This window comes from Sardina pilchardus, chromosome 18 (genome assembly GCF_963854185.1).
Source record: "Sardina pilchardus chromosome 18, fSarPil1.1, whole genome shotgun sequence".
Lineage (NCBI taxonomy): Eukaryota > Metazoa > Chordata > Actinopteri > Clupeiformes > Clupeidae > Sardina > Sardina pilchardus.
The window spans coordinates 12151437-12179356 of record NC_085011.1 but is presented as its reverse complement, the minus strand read 5'-3'; the positions used below and the strand labels follow the sequence as shown (position 1 = coordinate 12179356).

The following is a 27920-nucleotide window of genomic DNA, read 5'->3' as shown; positions in this document are numbered from 1 at the left end:
GAATACAGAGTACTGATGTGTGTGTTTTTTTGTTTTTTTAAACTCTCACTATTCTTCCTGACATCCTTACTTGTGTTCTCTTCTTTCATTCATTCCCTCCCTTCCTCCCTCTCTGTGTTACCGTGCCGACCCAAGAGAAATGTAGTGCATCTGATAGTGGAACAGCAATTAACGGCCCCACAGTGCAGACATCAGTTCTTATTTATGGAGCACTGTGATCTGCAATTACAGCACATTTTCTAAGATGATTTATATTTCCCACGGAGAGTCATCCAATTTCCCCTCACCTCGCCTTCAACAGATGTTTATTTATGAACCGTATAGAGCCTATATAGTCCCGTTCTCACACCTATAGACATACAAACTGAAAATCCATTTTACATGCTGCTGCAGTACAATTGTATTTCTAACGTTTCATGTAACTGAAATGTAACTGCCAATTTCAGGTTGCCTCATGTCATTTGTTTATAGTTCAGATATTAATCCACTCATAGAGAAGGCCAGGGCATGTCAGACTTGTCAAAACAGAGTAAAAAAATAGTCTTTTTAGCTGTTTTCAAAACAATAGCCGCACATCTATTTTCAAGATCAAAGGACGCAATGACGAGACTTAAGAACTCTCCTCACAGTAGGGCGCTCTTTTCCTGAGAGAGGGAGCGATGCTGCAAATAGCCATGGCACCCAAGTGCTCTTTGGTAAACAGACCGGTGGAGCCACCAGCCCCACTGACTTTATCGGCCCCTGCGCCCCACACCAGCGTGCCTGCAGCCTGACGTACCCCACTTCCTACACGTTTATCATAACAAACATTCCCTCTCTCTCTCTTTCTCTTTCTCTCTCTCTCTTTCTCTTTCTCTCTCTCTCTCTCTGCCTCTCTTGTTTTGGTTCGTTGAAAGAGCGTTGCTCTGTTTTGGTTAGTGGACAAGTGCACTCTCCCATCATTGTTCCTGCGAGGCAGGGACTCGGGCGGGCTGAGGCGCTGCCCACTGCTCCTCCCCGGCTCCCCCGTGATTTACTGCGGACAGGCAGGAAGTTGTGTTTGGGAAGCTGAGCCTCCCCACCAAGAACACACAGAAACCTGTCTGTCTGTCCGTCTCCATCTCTCCATCTCTCTCTCTCTCTCTCTCTCTCTCTCTCTCTTTCTATCTCTCTGTCTGTCTCTCTCTCACTCTCTCTCTCTTTCTCTCTCGCTCTCTCTCTCTCTCTCTCTCTGTCTCGTTCTGTCTCTCGCTCTCTCGCTCTCTCTCTCTCTCTGAGTGTGCCTCGCTTTGTCTCTCACTATTTTCCTTTAGTATTATGCAGTTCCCTCGGTCACTTGCTCCGTTATCTGTCTTTCCTTTGTATTCATAGTCATTTCTCTCTCAGAATTTCCTCCCTCCACACCTCTCCCTATTCCCTTGTGTTTTACTTCTTCTGCGTTTGACTTTTTTTGTCATCCACCTTTCTACTCTCTCTTTCTCCTTCCCAGCTCCTTCTCAACTCTGTAAGGGCATCTTATCGCCAGTAATGTGGCTCATCATCATGATCTGCCTGCGGAGAACCCAGCTCTCTCTCTGACTAGAACACAGAACTTATTAGACATCGGTGGCATCGGCACTCCTGGGAAAGCCACCGGCAGTAGAGCGGCACTGCGTAGCCGTAGTGCATAAAAGTATCAAGCGCGAGTCGTTTGAAATATTCATGCCTTCCTATATCATCCAGGCTTTCACCCTCCTGAAATGTTCATTTGTGCCACGGTGTTTGGCTCCTTTCTCCCCCCCGAGTTAGACTAAGCACTTGAATCATAAATATGATATTAATTGCCACAGGAAGGTTCCATTGCTAGCTGGCCACACAGGGCTCGGCTGTGAGCTGGGGCTACGGGTGGCTGTGAGGAAATGACTGTGTTTGGGTTTCGGGGGGTTGGTAATGTCTGAATAATTAGCCTGATTGGTAGTGGGCCTTGAGCCTTGTTCAGAATCCCTGCTCCAAGGGTGCGTCACGGAGTTAGAGTGTTTTTGTAGCTTAGCGGAGCTCGCGGTTATCATGACATTTATGTCATATTTGGCTGAAAGGCAGGTGTATGTCTTCATCTGTGGTTGCATTTGATTTATTTAGGTAGATGGTTAGTTATTGGAAGGTGGTACACACTGTGCCTAGAAGACAACAGTGTCTGTTATTTTTGTGAAGTGTGAAGGATGAGGGATGGTCTTTCATGTGCGACTCAAACTCTGTTGGCTTGGCTACGTATCCATCCATTTATCCTCTATCTGTCCAACCATCCATTCAGCTATCTGTTCATCCATCAATTTATCCGCTCCGCTATCATCCCATTCCATACATCAACTAGCAAAGCTGGAATGGCAGCTATAGAGCTCGCTGGAACAGGAACGGTCTTATTTGGCATTTCTGAAACTTCTAAGCTGAGCTGTTGCTATTGATTTCGTTGACAAGAAGGCTGTCTCTGTGGTGGTGTTGTGCTGGGGGATTGGGCCTGTACGAAGACAGGAAAACGATAAAGAACTCCTCACTGTTGAAATGCCGCTGATAAACAGTGGATTTACTGTATCGGAGAGTAAATGCTACGAATCTATGCTAAGCTCTGGAGAAGTAAGTCGTGCTAAAATGCTAAGCTAATATTAGAACTCTGTACCTTGAGATAAGTCTACCCTCCCCCCTTCTGAGAGTCAGTGAGTGTTTTCCTACCTTGGGAAAAAAAGATCCAAGATGACACCACCTTGCCAACTGTTCCAATAGACATCTGCACTGGAAATCGGAGGGATAAAGTCCACGAGGACAAATATTTACCCGTTTGGCTTGGCTTGTTGGTCTGAAGCTTCCATGACAGTTCCGAGATGTTAATAATTTGTCTGTTTCCTCCCTTTGTGTTTTTTTACCCTTCTCCACTTAGGCTGGTATCAAGGAAGCCGTGCCTTATTCTCTGTGATTGATAGTGTTTACTTCACGTGTCTTGTTGTCACTGTTTTATCTCTTTTGGCTACTGGACGTGAACCGTGGAATAGTTTAGGGCTGGTCTCTGTGGGGGTTGGATGACTTTCCTGATAAAAGGGTTAGCTCATACAATGTTTTTCCTGGAATGCTGTGTGTGTGTCCACTAGGAAGGAACCGGTCAGCAGTTAGTCATTCCATACTAGTGAAATGTGAAATGTGGATTTGTTTGTCACTGGCCTGTTGAGAGGAGTGCACAAGTCGGCATAGTGTGTCTCTGACCTTTTTAAAACAGCCCAGCAAGTTCGGGTCTGTTGCTTTGATGCGTGTGACTGATACCCATCCATTCATAGCCAGACATGGATAATGTCTGGTCTATACTTGGCTTGTGAGTGAGGTAGAAAAAGGCACCTCTGTGTCCAGGCCTTTGCTGAATTTTCGGAGTGCGCTGACAAAGTGCTGGGGTTGTTCGAGATCAGGAAGCCTGCTGTCATCACAGGCCACGCATGAGTTGAAGTGCGCTTGGACGGGAGCGGGACCTCCACTTGGGTGGCGCACAACGGAGGTGTTTTAGACAAACAGGGGAGATGTCCACATCGCGTCCAACCTCTGCTACAGTATGCTGGTGTGCTTCTCGTCCCTGTGCGAGCTGAGCGAGTATGTTCAGAACGATCATTTCCCTGTCGTTTTATACCAACGGTTATGACAAAAAAATAATGCCTCAGGGAAATGTAAGACTGTGTAGTGGCTTTGCCGATCACAAGGAAATGGAGTCCACTTTTCCTTCCCTGCCTGGAAATGGCTGGGGTCTGTAAATGGAAATGGTGGACTGGAGTCCTCTGGACACAAATTACAGCTCATTTCCCACTCAAATTAGATTTCCATCTCGTCGTCCCTGTCGACCGGCACACTTTCTGTTTGCATGAGAAGCGCCACAATTACGATGGGCAGTGTGCAGTACATGCATTTGAATATGGGATTCTTCTGTCAAACGTGCTTCCAATATAGGAGGAAATTAAAATGGATAGCTGTATTCAACCTGCAACTCACGTTCCTCTCTAGATGCACCGGTAATGTTTTGTGATTGGATTTAAATGTTATTTTAATGAATCTCTCAAAACATTATATCTAGAGAGGGGTGTTTTAAGTTAGATTATATTTTTGTATTTTTAGCATATGTTTTGAACATCGTCCATAGTCACCTTGAAGATAGAATGATTACACTGGCTTGAAGTGTGACCCCTAAGATGAAGAGTGTCCACGTCGACCGTATGTTTGTTTGTGGCGTTTACTGATTTCATCCCGTTGTGTTAATGACGCATCCCCCAGACACGCCTTCTGCGTGGGCCCACATGTCTGACATCTCTTTGGGTTCCCAGACTGGTCTCTCCTCTATTGTGAGTAGTGATTTACTCAGACTGCCATTACTTTGTTTTTGTTGTTTGTCATCCCTCTTTGTTGGAACTGTACGGATCTTGTTGCTTGTTTGTCTGAAGCGAAAGAGGCTCCGGATTGTAATTATTCTCCATCTTTTGCCGGCGTTTGCGAAACGCCTACCTCTGATGAGATGACAAACACAGACATTCATGCCTGGAGAAATGACCTGACAACCGCAGCCGCCGAGGAGGAGTAGTGGTGGTGCCACCCGCCACCCGGCGAAGTGGAAAACCGCCGTCAGCTCGCCACCAGAGCCTCACTCTAAGCCCTTGTGGACTCGGGCCGATGAGAGAGACTATTGCCCAATCTTTTTTTTTTTGCGCTGCTTGCACCTCCTTGTCTGTGTCTAGACTACAAGTCCCACAATCCACCCCCACACACACATTCACACGCACTCCCTCTCCAGCCCTGCTGAGAGACAAAGGGAGTTGACTGTCCTCTAGGTATGAAGGAACTGACCATTTCACTGCATTCTTTACATTAGTAATATGCATGTGACAAATAAACATCCTTGTATCCTTGTATCCTTGTATCCTTGTATGTGCAGTGTGCTGTCCAAGTGGCTTGGCTGTGCCTTGCTATGCTCTTGCCGCCCATGACCAGGTCACCTCCATGTCTCCAGGACGTCTGTTTGTTTAGCTTTAGAGGATGCAGCGTTGACCCCATGATGGCTCCCCTGGGGGGGTGTGCGCTCAGAGGAAAAGTATCTTGTTCTCTCTGAAGGGTCTTCTTCCTTAACGCAGTTCAGTTCAGCACACTCTGACGTGGTCCTCGTGTGTGTGTGTGTGTGTGTGTGTGTGTGTGTGTGTGTGTGTGTGTGTGTCATCTGGTGTGCACTGAATGATCCCTCTCGAGGCCCTGCACTGCAGTGGCTCATTTCCAGTCTAATGTGAATTCTAATGAGATGCAACACTTCCAATGGCATCTCCCTGGTCCTGCTGCACCCTGTGTGTGCACGTGTGGAGCGCGTCTAGCCTGTCGTCCCTGAGCTGCATTCTGTTCACTTCCCCATGTTAGCTAGGACCAAGTGCCTAGTTGGTAACGGGGAACACATGCTCTTTGTTTACTGTTTTTAGTACTCTCTCTGTGTGTGTGTGTGTGTGTGTGTGTGTGTGTGTGTATGCCTCAGTTGTTGTTGCCTGAAACATGGCAGGAGGCCACAGGCCCTTAATGGAAATGTTTTTGGCACCGCCAGCCGCCGGCTCACCGGGGACGCGGAGGCTGTCTGGCGCTCGGGCCGCGCTCCTGTTCTAATTAAGCGTGTGGCATACGGCAGTGCCGGCCCGGGCAGCACCGCCACCGGCCACCGCCACCGGCCACCGCCACCGGGGGACCGCCGGCTTCGCTCGAAAGGCCCGCATGGGTCCACCTGTGATGGGCTCCTGGCCTGTGAAGTGATTTTGAGTCCCATTTTGGTATTTATCACAGAATTACTCTCATGTAGACTACCGTAATTAATTGATTGATGATGTGATGTGCTTTCCAAGTGCACATTATTGTTTGATTATTGTATTATTATATTACACTGCTTTCTTATTAGATTAGGTTACCAATCTTAGTAACCTTATACCTTACTAACCTAATCCTAGCCTCAGTTACACTGTAACTTATCTCTATGTAACCTACTGTTCCCAGTATACAGTATTGTACTTGCTTACTGATGAACAATCATGGGTGTAGTAGTAGTTCCTTGGGATGTTTAAAACTATAAGTGTGATTTGTTTTTTTAGTTTGTGTAGTTTTGAGTAATCTTCCATGATCTCTCCCACCGTAGTCGTAGTGCTGCACCTCTTTGTCTCTCTCTCTCTCTCTCTCTCTCTCTCTCTCTCTCTCTCTCTCTCTCTCTCTCTCTCTCTCTCTCTCTCTCCTTCCTCTCCTCTAATGGTCGTGATCTCCATCAGGGCCTGTGCGCTCCATCAGGCTCTCACTTTCTCCTCTCATCCATCTCGTTTGACTCTCTCTGCCTCTCCCATTACCTGTTTCGGTGCCAGTGTTTGTTGGCGAGGTGTGTGTGTGTGTGTGTGTGCGCGGCGGCTGGTTTGGGTATTAGGTAGCTGTTTTGGTTGCCTCTGTGCTGGCGCAGTGTCAGGCTCTCGGTGGCTGGTAAATGAGGGCTGTCTGGGCCGCCACGCAAGCCTCCAGGGCTCATCTGTAAACAGGGAGGAAGTTGAGCTGCCACGACGCACGGTGCCACGTGTGTGTGTGTGTGTGTGTGTGTGTGTGTGTGTGTGTGTCTGTGTGTGTGTGTGTGCGTGCGTGTGTCTGTGTTCGAGGTGTGAGACCTCTGAGCACTGGCAAATGAGGGCTGTCTGGGCCGCCATGCAGGCTCATCTATACAGTGGGAGTTATGCTGTCACAACACAAGAGACTGTGTGTGTGTGTGTGTGTGCGAGTGTGTGTGTTTTAGTGTGCGAGCGAGCGACCTTGTGTGTGTGTCTCAAGTCATCTGATCGCTATTAAATGAGCGCTGCCCGGGCGACCGCACAAACTCGGGGGGCCTCAACCGTAAAAAAAAGAAGAGGAGGAAGTTCTAGAGCCGCCGGGAGGAGCCGTGCCACGTGCCCCTCTAACCTTATTTTGGGAATGAAAGGTTCTTTTCTATCGGACTGCTACGGCTCCGTGTCCTGGAGGTCCAGAATCCCTCCTCCACCCCCGTCGCCTATGGGACTTGGACTCCTAAACGGGCCTCTTTCTCCGGGCTGGACAGAGACCTTGTAAGGCAAAAAGGAGTAAAGCCCTTCCATGATCTCTAAGGTCTCCAGTTAGGTCAGCTAAACTGACCCAACACACACACACACACACACACACACACACACACACACGCTCCCTTCCAAGCCCCCACTTTCTGTAAGTCCGCCACCTTTTAGGACTTGATGTGGATTATCGGGTTTTAGTCGTAGTAAGATGCGGCTTTGCCCTCGTTGCAGGAGGCCTGCAGACTGTGGTCATTTTATGTCTAATGGGCACTTCTGTTAACAACCGGCACTTTTGCTAGTAGCTACAGACATGAGGCCGTGACCGACACTGGCACCATAATGGCAGGACTGGGAACTGGTTCAAGATGAACTTGGGGAACTTTAGGGGAAAAAAGGGTTGAGTTTAGAGTAAGTGTGTGGTGTAGAAGACACGGAAAAAAGGGGGGGGGGGGGGGGTTGGGTTGGGGAGGGTGATGGTGGTGGGGGGGTGGTTCTGGAGGTCTGAAAATGAGAAGTGGCACAGTGGATTTGGGTTTCAAGGAGTGTTACGAGACATCGTCCCTGTGTTATTATACAGCAGGAAGAGCTGCACTCTGTCTCCTTGTCATTTTCACACTCTCATCTTCACATTGCTCATGTAGAAATGTACTGTAAGCCATTCACTTTATTGGCCCTGAGCTCACCTAGAGTATACGAGAGTGAATCATTTCTCTCTTGCGCACGTTCACCCCTTTCTCTTTGTCTTGATCTCCTCCTCTCATTTGAATTCACTCAAATGCGAATTGGTGTCTGCCAATTTCAAGACACACACACACACACACACACACACACACACACACACAGACACACTCTTGACCTAACTAGAGCACACAGCAGCTTGGCTCTAGAGGATTAGCCCTTCCTGTCAAATTAAAACCTCCCAGCGTGTGTGTGTGTGTGTGTGTGGACTAAGGGTGTGTGCTCATGTGGGTCTGTATGTGAGAATGAGTTCATAGTGTGTGTGTGTGTGTGTGTGTGTGTGAGCATGCGGGCATGTGTGAGGAGAATGTTGGTCACGCATGCACGACTAGCTGCTGTCAGTCTCGTCTGCACAGAGGCGTCACAGGAGCGTTCCAGCCTGGAGCTCCCCTCTAAACCCCCCCCCCACACACACACACACACCACACACACACACACACACCCCACACACACACACCCCGCTGCTCAGCCCTGCTGCAGGAGCATGCTCTCCACAGGGCCTGGAGTGGCCTGTTCAGCTGAGCTCCTGACATTCAAACTCCCCAACCCATACACGTACTGTATTGTACTGCCTCCCACCCTGTGAGCTGGATAGCACCAGACTCCAGAATGAAGACGGCCCTGATGTGGATTTGATATGGGTCTCCGTCTGCGCCTCTAAGAGTAGACGCACCTTTACGCCGGAGTCCAGTTCAGTCTCTCCGGTGTTGTGACGGGGCCTCGGAACAAAAGAATGTTACGGTCAGCGGCTGCTGTCGCAACGACCGCTTTCACCATGTCCACGACAGGGCCGGTTTTAAATACTTAAATATACTTATGCAAGAGCACGTTCGGTAGTCACAAGCCCCTGCTGCATTATGGATGAGTTTGCAGTAGTTCTGCTGGTAGGGCAAGATGCGAACACCAAGGTCACGGGTTCGATTCCCGAGCACGGCCACATGCTGGTATAATGTATACCTGTCCCGTCTAGGATGCTGCTGTGGATACACTGTCTACTGAATAAATTGGTGGGGAAGGTGATGCGCTGATCTGATGTCTGCTCTTTTCTCTGTCAATCACAGCTGTCGCCACAAACAGTGGAAGAAAGACCTGCCAGCATCGAGTGTGGTGATCACCTTCCACAACGAGGCCCGGTCGGCACTGCTTCGTACGGTGGTCAGGTGAGAACACACGCACACACACGCACACACACGCACACTCTCGTTCATCAAAACATGGTACATGTTTAGAACCCGTAGATGGAAAGAAACACACACGCTCGTACATCTAAACATGGAACATGTGTACAAACATCTTCCAAGACTACTTTCCAGACATGCCCATAAATAGCCGATCTCTCACCCTGGCACACACACACAAACACACTCTCACACACACACACACATTCTCATACGTAGCAAAGTGGCCTGACCCCATGCCCAAACAGGCATTCTTGTGCTTGTGCTCAGAAAACACTTTGTTCTCTTCAGGAATGAATTTTGCATGAAATGTTTATATACACACAAACACAAACACAATAGATTCTTCCTGGAGTCACGTCGTCTTCACTGCTCCAGAAGATTCTTTCACAGTTCCTGACCAGTGGTTGACCCTGACCTCTCGCTCTGACACATGTACTCTTTTTTTTCTTTCTTTCTCTCTCTCTCTAGCGTGCTGAAGAAGAGCCCCCCACCCCTAATCAAGGAGATCATCCTGGTGGACGATTACAGTGACAACCGTGAGTGTCCCTGGTTAGCCCTCCATGGTGAAGGGGCTAATCCCTCCGTCACCTCTCCCTCTGCCTGTTCATCCACACCACACGGCCCCTCCAGTCCCACCCCTCCCACCCCTCCCACCCCTCCCTCATCCACTACCCCCCACCTGGGCCACAGGGCGTGAGAAGCTCCACAGCCTCTGCTCATGGGATCATGCTTGCTTGAGTTTTTCTTTTTCTTTCTCTCTCTCTGTCTCTCTCTCCCTCTCTTTCTTTCTCACTCTCTCCATCTCCCTCTCTTCTTTCTTTCTCTTTCTCTTTCTCTTTCTCTTTCTCTTTCTCTCTCTCTTTCTCTCTCTCTCTCTCTCTCTCTCTCTCCGGTGTCTGCATGGCATCAAAGTAACACGTCCTTAGCAACTCGTCTGCCCGCGTGTTCTTCGGTGCCGCCGCGTAGTTTGATTTCTCTCTTTCTCCTTCTCCTCTTTGGGCTTTTTGATGTGCTGTGATTAAATAGATGCCGTTGTGTATCTGTGTCATTAATTCTCGGGTGCAGTTCATTCCGTGTTCCCCGCTTGCCTCCCACCTTTTATGTGGCACGTCTCCCCCACTCCTTTGTCTTTCTCAGCGCCTCGTAGCCCCTTGATGGTTTTTTGGAAGCTGTCCTCACTCGACAGTAATGATGTGGTAATGGTTTCTGCTGTGTCATAGCTGTACTTTTCTGCCACGGAGTCTGTGTTTCTTTTCTCCTCGTCGAGACACCTTTTAAGTAACGACTCTTGTTTATGTTTACAGCTGAAGACGGGGCTTTGTTGGGGAAAATAGAAAAAGTCAGGATCCTTCGAAACGATCGTCGAGAAGGTAAGAGATTTCAGGCAAAAAAAAAAAAAATCTTTTGGTTTGCCAAACAAATAAAGTTATGCATGAGCAAAATAAGCCTGCTTCTCATCAACCTGTAGACAGATCCCTTCACATGAGAAGCCTATTTGAGTCACGCATTTTGCAAATCAGGGAACAAATATTTATAGATCAAACAGCTGTCAAGTCCAAGTAAAGACCCAAAAGTCCAAGTCTTGGCATTCCTTTTCTATTAGACTGATCCCCTTAAAGAACAGCAGCAAACCAGTTTATGGAGAAGGAGAAAATAGCCACTCCTAAACAATGGGCCGTTTTGTTACAGAAATAGCTTATTTGGAGGGTGTTTGTGGGAGATGTGGGAAGAGTAGAGAGAGGAGACTGCGTATTGCGACCCTATAAAGCACATCTCTGTAACCCAGCCAATGCGACCTGGCTGTTGTTATGAAGTGCACTTTTGCGGTCTTTGCACAGCTCAATTTCCTCTGTCGGAGGTCGTCGTCAGAGCGGATATTGACCTTCTCCATCCCCTTGAAGTCGGAGCTGTGCTCTGGACATGTGCTGGGCATAAACAGCTCATAAATTTGTGGAGCTTGTTAACCTGCGAGAGCAGAGAGAGTCTTTATGAAATGCCTCGCCTCTGTCAACAGCAAACCTCCACCACCACCACCCCCACCCCCACCACCCCCCCAACCTCCTGTACAATTAAAATATGCAAACGCAGCAGGTTCATGAAATGTCTGTCAAAGATATGCTAATTATATGGCTGTTTATTGGCTCAGCATGGCATGCTAGGAGAGTCATTTTGAAGAAGTGAGACATTATGGGCTAGCATTGTGCCCCCGGCAGTCGACGACTCTAACCACTTGTTTAGTCATCAGAAAGTTATGTGCCATCAGTCCAAAGTTTGCTTCAAAGTCAGTGGGGTTCACAGTTGTGTACACATATAATTGTGTGTAGTTTATATACTATTAATGCACCATTCATATAGGTAGAATGTATGTTATTTTAATAACTATATTTTACAAACTAAGAAAAGGAGAAGTGAGACTTTAAGAAACTGAACTGACCAGAACTGACAGGGGTCAAATTGAGGTCAAATCAGGGTCCAGTGCAGAGTCCACCCGCTGCTCTCTGAGGTCTTCCAGGGTCACGCTGTGGGAAGGTGACCTGCTCAAGTCTCACTAACAGCAAAAGACGAGGAGGAGAGGAACTCGCATGCCACACGCATGGCAATGAGGAAGAGGAAAGGAAGCGAGTGTGTGTGTGTGTTTAGGGTGCGCGTGGTGGCTGTCGCGTAACACTCTTCCTGTGTCCACTCTGCTCTGCTGTCCAGGTCTGATGCGCTCACGGGTGAGGGGGGCGGACGCCGCGACCGCCGGGGTCCTCACGTTCCTGGACAGCCACTGCGAGTGCAACGAACACTGGCTGGAGCCGTTACTGGAGCGGGTGGCAGAGGTCAGCACAGACACACACACACACACACACACACACACACACACACACACACACACACACATACTGAACTACACAGTTACACAGAAAATTTCCATAAGCACAGAAATAGGGAAATACACAAACATTGTCGCATGAACACACAGTGTGTCCTTCCTTTCCGGTCACTCCCTGTGTTCTGCTCTGACCCACATTCAGACATGGACACGCTCTCTCTCTCTCTCTCTCTCTCTCTCTCTCTCTCTCTCTCTCTCTCTCTCTCTCTCTCTCTCTCTCTCTCTCTCTCTCTCGCCTCCTCATGGCCACACTCACCCTCTCAGACACACACACATCCATTTGTCTTCATTTCTGAGGCCTCTCTTGACTTGTTTTGCCATCAGATAGGCCTCCAGTTTATGTGTTTTTCCCCCTCACACGAGGCCTGCATGCCAGCCGCAATGTTCTCTCACACTCATCCTTACTTATCTGCCCGCTAAATTCAGCAGGTATGCAAGTATACACACGCAGAGACACACACACACACACAGGTACACAAGAGTGCACAAATACATACACACATGGGCACAGACCCACAAAAATACAAACAAAATCCCTCAGCTTTGTTTGCACAATACTTCAGGTTTAGCAAACGTGTGAGAGTGAGTGTGCGTGTGAGTGTGTGTGGTTAGGTACACGTTCTGCTGACTCAGGGCCTTGTCTGCCCACTGCTTTCTCTTCTCAGCCTGTAGAGCTGCACAAAGAACACAGCTGCCACAGAAAAGGCGTTTTTCACACACACACACACACACACACACACACACACACACACACACACACACACGCACGATCACATGGATATAAAGATAGATACAAGGTGCCCTTTAGGACCACTTATCAGCGTGATGTGCAGATTGAGAGACAGACATACAGGCAGGCAGGGTGCCCAGCTGAACAATGTATAGACAACGTTGGCGCTGGAGTAGATCTACAGATTTATCTGTCCATCTCAAAGACACGCGACGCTAAATGGTCAAGTACAGGCAGCACGCGGAATGCAGTCAGATGCAGACGTAGGAGTGTGTCGTCAGATAAGTAGATGGACAAGTGTCTCTGGACAGATAAGACGTCCGCTGACGTGTCACTCTGGAGTTGGGGAGATGGGCTGGTGGAGCGCTGGCAACGCAAACCAGTACGCTTGCCAAGATACTCACTCACTCACACACACACACACACACACACACACACACTGCCCACGCTCTCTCTCTCTGTATGTGTGTTTAGAGAAGTGGCACAAATGTGTGTTGAAAGTGTGTGGTTGTAGAGGCAAACAGACCACAAAAACCGGAGACACATCCTGTTTGGCCCACACCCAGCAAGATTGTACACGTACACATTGACACACACACACACGCACACACACACACACACACACACACACACACACACACACACACACACACACACACACACACACACACACACACAAAGGCTTGCACACACACTCCCAGGCTTACATGCACACACACGCACACTCACTCACTCTTGCACTCACACTTGCGCACACATTTACACACACACACACACACACACACACACACACACTCACACCCAGGATTTCACACATGCACACACCCATGCACACACCCAGGCTTGCACACTCATACACAGACACACCATCCTTTTCTTTTCTTTAATCTGCCTCCGCTCTCTGTTCCTTTGATGAAGTGCCTTTATTGTCCCTCAAGCAGGGGAAGGGCTAATTATCAGACGGCTGACGCAGACAATGATAAGATTTCAATTAATTCCAACTCGCCGTGGTCTGAGCAGAGCTTTTCTTTTCAGCCCAGACTCCGCAGCTCATACCTCGGCTGGCACATGATGGACTGCAGTCACACACCATTTATATGGGGCCTTTGGTTGCACACAGTTGGACACACACACACACACACACACTCACACACTCAGTCACTCACTCACACACACACACACACATACACTCACTCACTCACGTAAATCGCACTGCTGAAGAAATATTGCGGTTCTGCAGAAGTGACTTGTTCCAAAGTGATGTAATGTGTACGTGTGTTGTGTCATTCTCCGCAGACTGTCCAGTTATTCATGAAAATCTATTTGCGGCTTGGCTGGAGCCCGACCCCCATAAATTAAAAAGCAAATTCGGAACAAAAAGAAAAGCGCTCTCCCTTCACTCCTCAAACCTGCGCTAAATTGCATGTTCTGACATTTATACATTTTCCACTTTGCCCTATTTCTCAATTCAATGTTTCATTTACTCGGAGATGGAATATTCACTTGTGTGGACAGACTCCTGTGCGCTACTTCATCATAAACCTGGATTACTATGGGTCATTTCCAGTCTAATTTTAGCCAAACGACTACTAATCCTTCAGACTCCTGGAATACATCTTTTCTCCTCCCAGTGTTCACAAGTCTGAATCCCAGCTGTTGCACCCATTCTTATGGTCTGTGGGGGTACGTGTGTGTGTGTCTGTGTGTGTGTCTGTGTGTGTGTCTGTGTGTGTCTGTGTGTGTGTGTGTTGACAGGAGTGTGAGTGAGTGCCCATTGTTGGACCCAGTTGGGACCCAGCCTCTTTTGAAGTTTTCACGCAGACATGGTTTCCTCTCATCATCCTGTTCTCTCTCTCTCCCTCTCTTTCCGTCTCTCTCTCTCTCTCAGGACAAGTCGCGCGTCGTCTCCCCCATCATTGATGTGATCAACATGGATAACTTCCAGTATGTGGGCGCGTCTGCGGATCTCAAAGGAGGTGAGTGACTTGTCCTCCGCTGCTGCATTTACCCATCTTCCACCCTCTCTTCCTGAGGAGTAACTCCTCCATGCATTCCCCTAAACTTGGACTCTATCAAGGGAGCGTGTGTGTGTGTGTGTTTGGGTCTTCGCATATGCTTTCATATGTGTATGTGTGTGTGTGTGTGTGTTGGGATAATTGTATCGATGTAACTGTTTGTGTGTGTGGGTGTGTGACTGATGAGGGGAGGATGCTAGTGTGCGTGTGTGTGTGTGTGGGCGTGTGTTCTTGTGCTCGTGTAAGAGCATAACGAATCTTCGAGGCGGAAAAAAAAAAAAAAAAGATTTGGGGGAGGGAAGAGGCCCGATGGAATGGAAAGTATTTGATCGATTTGTCTGGGGGAAGGAGACTGATTGCGTTACGAGCACACGGCAAGCGATGCCTGCTCCCACACATGCAGGCCTAATCAACTCTCCCTGTGCGGGGCGAGAGGAGAGGTGGAGAGGAGAGGAGAGGAGAGGAAATGAAAAGAGGAGAGGAGAGGGAGAGGAGAGGGAAGGAAAAGAGGAGAGGAGAGGAGAATAGGAAAAGAGAGGAGAGGAGATGAGAGGAGAATAGGAAAAGAGGAGGGGAGGAGAGGAGAGGAGAGGAGAGGAGAGGAACGCAGACAGAGACGGTGTCCTTAATGCCCCATTAGTTGCAGTGGGGAGTAAAGGAAACGGTTTGAAAGTGATTGAGGTGTTCTAGAAATGTCAGTAGCACCACACCGTGTCTGCACTGCAGGCGCACAACAACTCTGTTTTTATCTCCCACTGGATTATTAGACAGGACCAGGTGTTGACGGCGTGTCCTGCTGTGGGTAGAAAGGGTTTGTCTGAATGTGTTTGTGTTGTGTCACAGATGTTAAGTTATCCTGAATGCTGTGTTTGTCTGTGGGTGGCTTTTAACTGGGTCTGTGAGCTAAAGATGCCTGCAGGCATGTCTGTAAAAGCTCTGAAAGCTCCATGTATGTAGTTGACATCCTGAATGAGTAGCCTGACAAAAAAAAACCTCCTGTATTATTATAGATTGTTTTTTTAGACTGTTGCCCCTGTGGCCTGAGTTTATATTTTATCTTTGAAACTTCTCCCTGCTTACTTCACCCTTTGAAGACGATTCCAGACGATAATGTGTTAGAAGCTCAAAGCCACCAACTAAAAAAGCCACCAAGCTTCTCTCCCCCCCCATCTCTCTCCCCCCCCCCATCTCTCCCTCTCTCTCTCTCTCTCTCTCTCTCTCTCTCTCTCTCTCTCTCTCTCTCTCTCTCTCGCAACAAACCCCATTAAACATCCACTTCTTATCTCGCCCTCTGCAGGCTTCGACTGGAACCTGGTCTTCAAGTGGGACTACATGACCCTGGAGCAGCGGCGGGCACGCCAGGGCAACCCCATCGCCCCCATCAAGTAAGCGCCCGACTCGTCTCCGTCTCCGTCTCCGTCTCGTCTCGCCACGCCACGCTGCGTGCCAGCGCCAGCGCCATCCGTCTGCACCTCCTGGCTAGCTCACCTCTACAAATAATTTATCAGGAACACGCACGCTCTAAACAGAGAGAGCTGTGTGTGTGCGTTGTGTGTGTGTGACAGTGAGAGAGAGAGTGTGTGTGTGTGTGTGTGTGTGTGTGTGTGTGTGTGTGTGTGTGTGTGTGTGTGTGTGTGTGTGTGTGTGTGTGTGTGTGTGTGTGTGTGTGTGTGTGTGTGGTGGGTGGGGGCACACGGAGGCGTCATGTGTCTGGGCCCGTGTTCAGTGTCCTGGCTCGGTAGAACAGAGGGCTTAGAAAGTCCAAATCTGACAGCTGGAAGGATGCAAGAAGCCCCCCAAAGGAGCCGTCGCAGAGGCAGCTTTTGTTTATTTATGCAGTTTTGCTTCAGAAGGACCCTTTTGGCCGCCCTGGATACCTGCCATGACAGTCTGCTTGGCAGCCTGTCTGAGCTTTTCCAATGTTGACATGCCGCAGGGATCCCTTAATCCTGTGTCAGATTCGGCACATCGGGGAGCAGCGTCGCCAGGCGCATGCAAAAAGTGTATGTTTGCCTTAGCAGGACCAGCAGGATTGAAGGCCGGGTCACAGGCCTGCATTAAGGTCCTCTCGGGTTGTTTGTTTACTAACCAGTGTTGTTCTGATGGGATGCATTGTGTCTCAAGCCTATTTAACAGTAGCAGGAGGGTCGTAGGAAAAGGGAGTGTTTAGTTAGAGGATCAAATCCCAGGTGCACGACCGCGGCCAAACAACACGCCTACGCACAGAAACACAAATGTTTGTGTGTGAATGCAGATGCACGAGACAAAAGAGGGATTACTCAACCTCGCCGCGCAGGCCAAAGGATTTTGGTTTGCCGCGTCATTGTTTCCTCGCCGCTGTGAAATGTGTTCTGAGCGCAGAGGCCAAGCCCCCGGCACCGAGCCCACAGATCGGGACGTTGCGCAGATGTCCGCAAAATGGCCGGCACCTTTATCAGGGGAGCTCGCTTGGCATGACGCTGCAAGTTTTTTTGCGCTCGAGCCGATAGCAACAGCAGCGGTCCAGGCCTCACTGCGTGTCCAGCCCCTGATCCCTCTCTGCCAAGCCGTGGGGGGTGGGGGGGGACTAATGATCGCCAAAACGGAGTCATTACGCTCGGCAGATTAACCAAAACAAAAAAGCCGCCACCAGAGCACCGTGCCGAGACATCTCAGAATAACCCTCCCCAAGACGAGCGCGCCAAAGCCCTCCAAAACGAAAAGACTCTGAAGAGAGTTCCTTCTTCAGAGAGAGAGAGCGAGGACCGAAAAGAGCCTCCTTCCCTCCCATGCCTTCCCTCTAATTAGGACAGCCAAGCTTTGGGGGGTGGATCGGGCACCACAGAGCTGTCTTTCATCATCAAGGCCCAGGCTGAGTGGGAGAGCTCTGTGGTTAAGAGCTGCTGGGACACTGTGAGGGGTCTTCAGGGCCATGTCAGCTGTTTCTTCTTCTCCTTCTTCTTTTTTCTCTTCTATTTTTGATTGTCAGAATGCGTGCTGTGTGTTCTTGTCCCCTTTTTTAATCTCTCGGTCCTCCTTCGCAGGACCCCCATGATCGCTGGCGGCCTCTTTGTCATGGACAAGGACTACTTTGAGGAGCTGGGCAAGTACGACATGATGATGGACGTGTGGGGAGGAGAAAACCTCGGTAAGGAGATGCACCTTTTGCGCCCAGTGCCCTGCAGTATCCACAGCATGACCACATGACCCTGTTCTTCTACAGATCGATCTGTTCCACATACAGTACATATTGAAATCAGAAGTCTGGCCAAAGGGTGGAGAGCTTCACACACTGATGTTGGATGAAGAGACTGGCTCTTAGTCTGTGCTCTAATTCATCTTGAAGGTGTTATGTTGGGTGCTCTGTATGGATCTTGCTTTGTGCACTGATGCACAGTCATGTTGGAAAAGGAAGGGGCCATCCTTGAGCTGGGCTTGGCCTCTTAGTTCCAGCCAAAGGAACTCTGAATGCGTCAGCATTAACCAAGAGATTTTTGACAGTTCCATGCTCCCAACTTTGTGGGAACAGTTTGGGGAATGCCACTTCCTGTTCCAACATGACCACCAGTGCACCAAGCAAGGTGCCTACAGTCCTGACCTCAACCCAATAGAACACCTTTGGGATGAAATAAAGCCGAGACTGAGAGCCAGTCTCCTCGTCAACATCAGTGTGTGATTTAACAAAGACGCTTCTGAAAGAATGGTAAAAAAAATCCCATAAACACACTCCCAAACCTTGTGGAAAGCCTTCCCAGAAGAGTTGAAGCTGTTATAGCTGCAAAGGGTTGACTGACATCATAATAAACCCTATGGATTAAGAATAGAATGTGACTGAAGTTGATATGGGGGTCAAGGCAGGTGACCCAATACTTTTGGCAATATAGTGTATATAGATGTATAATTATAGTATCTCTACGTAGTATCTCTTCCTTGCTCAGTGGCCAACATGAACATAGAACATGGTGTTGAGTAACTCCTACCTTGCCTTCCTCACACTGTAAGCACAGGAAACATGATGTGGCAGGTCTTAGCTCCAGTTCAAGTGTTGTGGAAGGAATATCTTATGGAAAGAATGTCAAACGCAACGTGTGTGTGTGTGTGTGTGTGTGTGTGTGTGTGTGTGTGTGTGTGTGTGTGTGTGTGTGTGTGTGTGTGTGTGTGTGTGTGTGTGTGTGTGTGTGTGTGTGTGTGTGTGTGTGTGTGTGTGTGTGTGTGTGTGTGTGTGTGTGTGTGTGTGTGTGTGTGTGTGTGTGTGTGTGTGTGTGTGTGTGTGTGTGTGTGTGTGTGTGTGTGTGTGTGTGTGTGTGTGTGTGTGTGTGTGTGTGTGTGTGTGTGTGTGTGTGTGTGTGTGTTTTCAAACCCATCCTCTCAAGCAGGAGTTGTTTTGTGAGTGCATTCTTTTGTTTTCCACTCTCCGCCCTCCAAGCTCTTGCCTCAAGCAGGGTCCTCTCTGTGTTAACTGCAGAGCCCCAAACAAGGCCAGGTACTAAGAGAGAGAGAGAAGTCAGTCTTTAGAGTGGTACACTTGGCAAAAGAGGTCAGGGGCACCAGCATAAGGGTTGGCATGTTAAAAGCTATTGGTGGCACATAGAGGGGAGTTTGCGGGAGATGGGCACGTATAAATATTCATGTCTGTGTTCTTGGACGAAGAGAGAGAGCGATGGAGGGAGACTGTTTCCACAAACACAGCACTTTTTTCGTTTCGCCGTTCCATTGCCACGGAAAATGTTTTGCGCCGGGCCAACTGGTGACTTTTCAAAATGGATGACAGACAGGATGAAATAGGGAGTTTTTGAATTCTGCATGATGAGTAGACTGGCAAGGGGTGTGACTCACACATGTCTATGTACTCACACAGCAAATGATCTGATATTTTGCGTACTGTAGATGTGTGTGTGTGTGCAAGGACACTTGTGCACACATGGGTACATTGTACTGTATGTGTCTATGTATGTTCTCAATCTCATCTGTGTGTGTGTGTGTGTGTCTCCGTGTCTCTGTCTCCTGCAGAAATTTCGTTCCGCGTGTGGCAGTGTGGCGGGAGCCTGGAGATCATCCCCTGCAGTCGTGTCGGCCACGTCTTCCGCAAGCAGCATCCCTACACCTTCCCAGGAGGCAGCGGGACCGTGTTCGCCAGGTAACCAGCTCTCCCCTTTCATCGCCACGGCGACCAGAACCATGGCCATATCACCCGAGCAGAAGACTTACGACCTGATAATGATCCACTGGAAATCTTCCCCGGTTCCTCCTTGGAACCTTAAAGACCACATCTGCACAAATCACAGCGGGGGGAAACAAGCTAGCAAACACACTCGAGTGTTTGCCAGAGACAATTACCAGAATACAGATGGGGTTGGTTTTCTCAGCCCTCTCCTCTGACTTTCCCCAGGGAATTTGGTGAATAATGAGGTGCTATCGTGCTGGGTGTGAGTGGGAGCTGGTGGATGGGGCCCTCTAGTGGTGAATGTGAGGAATTGGCAGAGCAGCAGGACAAAAATCAGAGACTTTCTATTGAGGAGACACCGTACTCTCACAGCAAACCAAATCCTCCTTAGAAAGGCATGGGGTTTAGTTCATAGCACCAATATGGCAGTGGTCCACACACATCCCGCCCCTTCTGCTGCCAAAAGTCGACATGTGAATACATTGTGCCAATCATGTGTTGTGATCTCGCTGCTGGAGCAAGACTTGTGCACATGCAGTTCTGCTGGAAATAGATGCCGATAAGTGGCCAGAATATGTTGCAATATGGCCACAGAGTGAGAGAGGCTTGCCTAAAAGGACTTTGACATACAGTGTGGTCTAATACAACACTGATATTAAGTACTGAGTGGATGTATTGTCGTAGCACATGATCGGGTCCAGCCATATAGTTGCATAATCTACATTTTAATCTTGTATGATTGCTGGCAGTAATACATTCATGTGTGTGTGTAGTGATTTAAGCCCTTTCTCACACATTTGTTTCTGTGCAGGAACACAAGGCGAGCAGCTGAAGTGTGGATGGATGAATTTAAGAACTTTTACTACGCAGCTGTGCCTTCAGCCCGAAACGTGCCCTACGGCAAGTACGTATCCCCCGCCGCATGTGCTCATGTTCTCGAGACATAACTGCATTCTACTCAACAACATTCCAATAAATACGTACAGTAATTTCCCCCATATAAGCCGCATTGTGTATAAACCGCAGGGCAGTGTTTTATGCAAGTTAAAAGAGACAAAACCATATTAACACCATATTAACTGCCCGCCTGAATTAACCGCATAGCAGAAGAAATTTAGCAAAATCAATGTATCATGTATTAGCCGCGGCTAATAGTCGGGAAATTACGGTAAATGTGAATGGGTATGCATCAAGGCACCTGTCTTTGCAATGTTCAATAATTAGTTAACCTCTCCTGATTGGGTTTAAGCTTAACCGTCTTCCCTTTTCTTGCCTGAAGCATTCAAAGTCGTTTGGAGATGAAGAAGCGGTTGGGCTGCCAGCCCTTCAAGTGGTACTTGGAGCACGTCTACCCAGAGCTCCGGTAGGTACACGACAGCCACGAAACACAGAGATTCAGCCACATTGCTGGCCAATAATTGATTGACATGGATGTGTTTATGGAAACATCTTGTTGTCAGTCATGGACCATGTAGACAATGGCCAACATTCTCCTTCTCCCATGAGTCCTGTGTTTATCTGCAGGCATTAAGCCATATCCTCAAGCCATTAGGGTTGTTTTTTATCCAGCACGAGGAACTGCTCCAGAGGATTGGCCAAAATAGCTGTTGCCCACTCCCCTTTTTTTTTTTTATCAAAATAAATATTTTGGTTTACAAAGTCCTCCTTTTTAATTCTTTGATCTATAAATATGTGTTCCTTCGAAATCTCCATTCAGTTGCACATGACTTTTCCCCGTTAGGAAATCTTGTGTTCTGATTTCAGGAAACTGGGGAACAGGCCAAAGTAGGCCATGTACAGTACCGTTTACCGTCTTTGTTTGTTTCTTGGAATTGTTGTGGAAGGTGATGGATCCCGCCAATAGCATCAGTAAGAATCCTCCCATGATTTACTCCTCATTATTTTTACCTTTCCGCCTCCCCCCTCCCCCCTCCGGCAGGGTTCCTGACCATCAGGACATCGCGTTCGGGGCCCTGCAGCAGGGAAGCAACTGCCTGGACACACTGGGCCACTTCGCCGACGGGGTGGTTGGCGTCTACGAGTGCCATAACGCAGGAGGCAATCAGGTACCTTTGCCAGCGCAGGTAGAGACCCCTTTTCTCAGTTTGTCTAATCCAGCTGAGGTGGAGGACGCACAGGGGGTGATCTGCTGGGTGCGGTGGCCCGTCAAATGCAGGTGGTCTCGTGCACAAGAGACACACACACACACATATGCACACAGACACACACACACTCACACTCACACACACATATATATACACACACACACACACACACACGCACACACACACACACACACACACACACACACACACACACATATGCACACACACACACACACACACACATGCACACACACACACACTCACACACACACACATATGCACACAGACTCACACACACACACACTCATACACGTAGACAACACACGCACTCACTCACGGGTGTCACATAAGAGCTGCTTTTTGCCACAATCAGGGAAATCACTGCAGTGTTGCTCCCCCCCTCACTGTTTAGATTCCATAATTGGTATGTGCAGGTGTCAAATTGCCATGTAATAGTCACTGATTCTCAGCCTGTGGTGATCAATTGAGTGCAAGCTGATGCCCTGGGCATTTTTCTGGTATTATGAAAAGGCATAACACCAGAAAAGGCTTTCTGAGAGATGCAGGCGGCATCGCTGGATGGGTCACAGGATGGAGATCTTTCGCTGGATCTGTCCATATTGGGCACATGTCCGCTATTTCCAAACCCCACACTCCATCCGTTGGCACTCTGAGCCCCCATACTCAGTGAACTACTTTGGTGCACATTCTTTGTGGGCGGTTTTAAACCACAGATTCTACAGGTTCTTCGGCCTTTCACAACATTTTTGTAGCCACTGAGGTCCCCTCTCCATCTTTATAAATCCAAGCTCTTTATAGCGCCACGGTGTTACAAATCTGATCTCAAACCTTCTTAAGAGCGTTCATTGCAGGACCTCGGTTATGAGATGAAATACAGTGACTTGTCATGCTGTCATGCTTAACATGTGCAGAAAGATCTTCAAGAGGCATCTGTGGGCTGTTTCCTTTGATGGAAGCATTGTTAGCTCTGACATTATCTAACTGTGCCTACAGGCTGTGAATGTTATTGAAAGAGAAAAAACTCAGCGTTGAATACAGTAGCTTTAGCTGATGAAGTGCTAATAGAAAATCGAACAGGGAGAAATACTGTGGAGGCTTTTGTGCAATATTATTAGAAGCAACCGCTACAGCTGTCCTTTATTCCACTGCTGTAGTGACGACTAATTACCTTTTTTCATATTTCTATTGTTTTCTGAGGTGAATTTTGTGTATCTGTGTGTCTGCGCGTGCTTGCATTTGTGTGTGTGTGTGCGCATGCTTGTGTGTATGTATTGAGCTTAGTTTTTTATGATGTACCTGTGTGTGTGTGTGTGTGTGTGTGTGTGTGTGTGTGTGTGTGTGTGTCTCAGTCTCAATAGGTGTTTAAGTGTGTTCTGTTTCTGTTGGAAGGGCACGTGTGTATGTGTGGGCGTTCAAAGATGTGCACAGCTGACGACAGACACGTTTGTTTGTTGCGTTCACGTGGGCTGTGTTTGTGTGTCTGCGTGGGCGTTCGCTTTTGTGTGTGTGCGCGCACGCTTTTGTATTCACGCTCTCTCACCCTCCTCGTTTGTGTCCTCTGCATCAGGAGTGGGCCTTAACCAAGGACAAGTCGGTGAAGCACATGGATCTGTGCCTGACGGTGGTGGACCGCACGGCAGCGTCGCAAATCAAACTGCAGGGCTGCAGGGAAAACGACAGCCGGCAGGTGAGCGAGCCGAGCGCAGATGCGATCGATCGCGAAACAACCGCCGCTCCCCTAGAGAGCAAAAAAGTAGAAGGCCTTTCAATTCAGCGTGTGAAATATTAATGAGGCCACTGAGTGATCCCAGTTAGCGGGCAGCTCTACAGTACGTTTGGGCCAGATTGGGCCCAGCTCTGGGACACAGCCACTGCAGCTCCTGCCAGGAATGACCCATCAGTAGTGACCAACTGTTAAATGCTAGCTTAATTGTAAGCGACCTTCAGTTGACCCCTGGTTAAAAGACCCTACCACCACCACCACCACCACCCCATTTTTTTCCCCCCTTCAGACCAAATCTCATCGTCATGGTCGGACAGAAAGGTTTTAAAGTTTTAAGTTTTTCTACAAGAAACTAGAATATGTTCCACACTCTGAGTACCTCCTGTGTAAAAGTATAAAGCAGATAGGGATGCAAGATTCTCTTAGACCGTGAGCCAGGGCCTCCAAATATGGAAACCGTTACCGCTAACTGTGCTGGGCCATTACTTGATGCATATATACAGTACAAGCAACCTAATAGAAATGCCATGAGCCCTTGGTATATCTTTAACGTGTTTGTGTCTTTGCTTCTCTCTGTGTGTGTGTGTGTGTGTGTGTGTGTGTGTGTGTGTGTGTGTGTGTGTGTGTGTGTGTGTGTGTGTGTGTGTGTGTGTGTGTGTGTGTGTGTGTGTGTGTGTGTGTGTGTGTGTGTGTGTGTGTGTGTGTGTGTAGAAATGGGAGCAGATTGAGAGCAACGCCAAGCTGCGGCACGTGGGCAGTAACCTGTGCCTGGACAGTCGAGGGGCTCGCACGGGGGGGCTCACCGTGGAGGTGTGCAGCCCCTCGCTCACGCAACAGTGGAAGTTCACCCTCAACCTGCAGCCCTAGTCTCACCTCTCCACCTTTCACTCCTTCCCATCCCTTCATCCTCCCTTCCCTCCCTTCCCTTCCTTCCTTCCTCCTTCCTTCCCTCTCTCTCAATCGTCCATCCACCCTGGTAGAGCCTTGTCAGGCCGCCTATTGGGCCACACCATCCAGGACATGGCACCAAATTGTGGGACCTGAGCACCAGTCCTGGGCGACTGTGGTGTGGGGGCGTTGGAGCACATGAAAAACAGTGTGTGTGTGTTGAAGATTTCCCATCCAACTATATACCTCATTGTTTTCAACTTTGGTCCAGCTTCTTGGAAAAGTGAATCTACATTTTTTTTTTTTTCTTCTTCTTTTCTTTGGTGTGTTTTTATTTCATTTAACTTCCTTCTTTTCTGACGTCCTGAATCTTTCTGGATTTGTTTCTTTTCTTTTTTTCGACTCTATATTTTTCTATTGCATTATTTTTTTTCTCCATTGAATTTCCACCACATTTCTGAAAGAGAGAAAACAAAACAATCTTTTTTTATATTTCCTTTCCTTTTCAAAATAACTAACATTGTCGAATGTAAAGAAAAAACAAAAACAAACAAACACAAACTCTGAACCGTCTCCATCGAGGCTCCCAGCTGGCGCTCCACCGCCGCCCGGAGCTGACCACAGGTGGTCATTCACTCAGCACACTTGGGGTCTGTTCCTTTGACTGGTTCTTGGAGTGTTCCCGGCTGCCCAAAGGGAGAGAACTCTACAACTGAGCACAAGCCTCCCTCTCAGACTTTGACGAAGGTTGAAGCATTTTGGCCTGCTTTTTTGGGGGTTTATTTTTTTCTTTTGTTTTATTGTTTTCATTTGGGGTGGAGGGGGATCTGGGGATCAGGAGTTCTGAGTTTGAAGTGAGTGGACGCTGGAATTCACAGGGGCCGGGGGAGGGCGGGGGGGGGGGGGGGGTGGGGGGAGAAGGGGAAGGGTGGGGCTGGGGGAAAAGACTAGCATTGTTTTCTACAATTTCTACCAAGGGTCTGGTATTGATGGACGGGGAAAAAGAAAAGGTGCAATGTCGACCACAACAAGAACGACGTCCTCCATACTAGTCCCTGCTAATGGGATGGAGGATGGACCGTGGGGAGTGTCCAGAAAGTGGATTGGCTGCCGGCTTCTTGGGTGGTGTAGCACTGGCTGCTGCTCCCGTGTGTGTGTACATGTCATGTCCTCTTTGGTCCCCCTTGGGTCATTTACTCAAATTTACTCCAACATTGAAGACTGAGGAGGGAGAAAAGACACACAATGTATTTAGTCATTTTGTCTTTTTTTTTTCTCCCCCCCCCCCCTCCTCCCCCCCACTTTGTGTATGCTTTGGAGGATCAAAGACAAACAAAAAAGAAAAAAGAAAAAATCAAGAAAGCAGTGTGTTGTCCCAATAATGTCATCATTGTTCTCTCCATGGACACCTTAATATGGAGATACTCACTTTTTTTATTTGTCTGTTTGCTTGTTACATCATGTAGAAGAATCAAGTGATTATTATGAATCAGTAAATATGAACTGATGGTTCAGTATATTCTCTTATTCCTTTCTGACTGGTCTGGTGTAAGTCGTGTCCAACTTGTTTTTATTTTTCTATCCTGTACTCGGTCTTGTGTCCGTGTGTCACTCCGTGAGCACATCTTGTCAGCCAGATCATGCGAAGACTGTTTGGGGCCTACAGCAGGCTTCTGTGCAGAGTACATTTCCTCCCATTTTCTCCCAATCCCAGAAGCCTCTAGTGGATGAGTTGTGCGAGCTTGTTGTTATGTCTTGCAGTTGTACGACATAATCACTGTCTTTCTGTTAGTTTGTTTTTTTTGAACAGTCTGAAACCAGAAGAGGTCTTGTGACCTGGTGATCACATATAGCATCAATACTTGACTATCTTATTTGTCTCTTTCTCTCTCGTTTGTTTTGTTTGTCAACAACATTTTCTGTGTGTGTTTTCCAATGACTTAAGGTAATTGCCTTTTAACAGATATCCATTATACTGTAAACAGATACAGACTTGGCTGTGATTTGTTGAGGACGTTGTTGAGTTGTTTTATTTGTTCCCTAGTAACCGCTCTACAGTGGAAAGCGTGGATCACCGCTAGTCTATAGGGCACCGAAGGGAGAAAAGCAATAAGATTTCCTCGCTCTTGTTTGTGTTCGTCTTTCTTTTTTTTTTTAATTCCATTCTCAATCTCCCACCCACCCACCTACAGTCTTGCTTCTAGCTCAGCGATGATGGCATAGTCTGACACTAATGGCTCGTAAAACATGCGGTACTTAACAGTGGATTTTGGTTTGCTTTCAGTAGCCTGGCCAACATTCTGTTTATATGTGTTTGAAGGAAGATGTGTAGAGGCAGTTATCCCTCCATAGTTGTGTTACTATGATAGATATATATATTTTTTGAGTCTGCGTTGGAATACGCCAGCACCATTTGTAATTAATTTATTCTAGGATAGCGAATACTATATGATGTGACACTCACTTATGATTTGCTTTGGCTAGCCCCTATATGACAGTAATGCTACTGTATGTGTTCAGAAATATCTCTCTGATCACATTGACGTAATCCCCTATTACTCGCTGTATGAGTCTATTGTGAGAGACCTGAAATTCCTCTCTGTCCATACCTGTAGCTTTTTAAAATTTCAAAATGGCCTTTTGAACACGGAGATGCTCCGCTTAATAGGTTCTAAGTAATAGAACAAATGAATGAATCTGTGGAGAAGTCAATGAAAATGAAAACAAAAGAAGAAAAAAAAATTGCTGTTGAATTGCAACTTGAATGAAATTTGCATCAGAGGGTGTAGGACTCCTTATTTCCTTGGCTGAAGTGCTTTAAAATGTCCACTGATACAGCACTGCTAATTACAAGTGGAGCAGAGAGGGACGAGCAAAAGAAAAGAGAAAAGAATGAACATATTTATTGACCTTTTCCCAGACACCACCAGTAGGTCAGACAGAATAGTGTGTGTTTTTCACACTTCGTCTCAGTCAGCTTATTTTTGGAGAAGATTTTTTATAGGAGAATAAAGAAAAAAAACAATCAAGGTTTGTTTCCCTTGCCAAGTGGAGCGGACTGATAGCGCGGGGGGGAGAAGATAACCCACAAATGACAACGGTGTCCTTTTTAATCTTAAATTGGATCTAATGTTTACATTTGCACAGTGTGCCAAAGTTATTTACTGTTAATTTACATTTGTCAATACATTTGTATTAAAGATTAGACCATGTGAAATTCATATGTAATGGGAGATGTTGAATCTTTGATGTAATACACAATATCATCATTTCAAAACAGTGAATTCGTTTTTTGTTATTTTTTTTGTTTGTTTTTGTTTTCTATGCTTTGATTATTTTCTCCAAATAGACCCGCAGTAGTGTAAGGAAACTGTCGTATCCAATGGGAAAAGAAGACTGTATGGAGGATCACCATTTGTAAATGTGTATATGTGTGTATA

General features: G+C 47.7%; 1 protein-coding gene across 3 annotated transcripts in view; it reads left to right on the top strand.

The window, feature by feature from the left end:
* Positions 1 to 25352, top strand: part of galnt2 (UDP-N-acetyl-alpha-D-galactosamine:polypeptide N-acetylgalactosaminyltransferase 2) — a 76928-nt gene extending 51576 nt beyond the window's left edge. The window contains exons 1-14 of one of the 3 annotated variants that reach the window (XM_062519949.1): positions 2887 to 3049; positions 8861 to 8959; positions 9449 to 9516; positions 10285 to 10350; positions 11681 to 11802; positions 14474 to 14561; positions 15898 to 15985; positions 17624 to 17727; positions 19590 to 19716; positions 20555 to 20647; positions 21023 to 21106; positions 21683 to 21827; positions 23437 to 23556; positions 24304 to 25352. In XM_062519949.1, coding sequence (XP_062375933.1) covers positions 3030 to 3049; positions 8861 to 8959; positions 9449 to 9516; positions 10285 to 10350; positions 11681 to 11802; positions 14474 to 14561; positions 15898 to 15985; positions 17624 to 17727; positions 19590 to 19716; positions 20555 to 20647; positions 21023 to 21106; positions 21683 to 21827; positions 23437 to 23556; positions 24304 to 24459 — 1380 coding nt within the window. In that variant the 5' untranslated portion in view covers positions 2887 to 3029 and the 3' untranslated portion in view covers positions 24460 to 25352. Of the gene's footprint in view, positions 1 to 2886; positions 3050 to 8860; positions 8960 to 9448; positions 9517 to 10284; positions 10351 to 11680; positions 11803 to 14473; positions 14562 to 15897; positions 15986 to 17623; positions 17728 to 19589; positions 19717 to 20554; positions 20648 to 21022; positions 21107 to 21682; positions 21828 to 23436; positions 23557 to 24303 lie in introns of those variants that run through there. The other 2 variants (XM_062519948.1, XM_062519947.1) reach the window with 2 other exon arrangements.
* The last annotated feature ends 2568 nt before the right edge of the window (positions 25353 to 27920 follow it).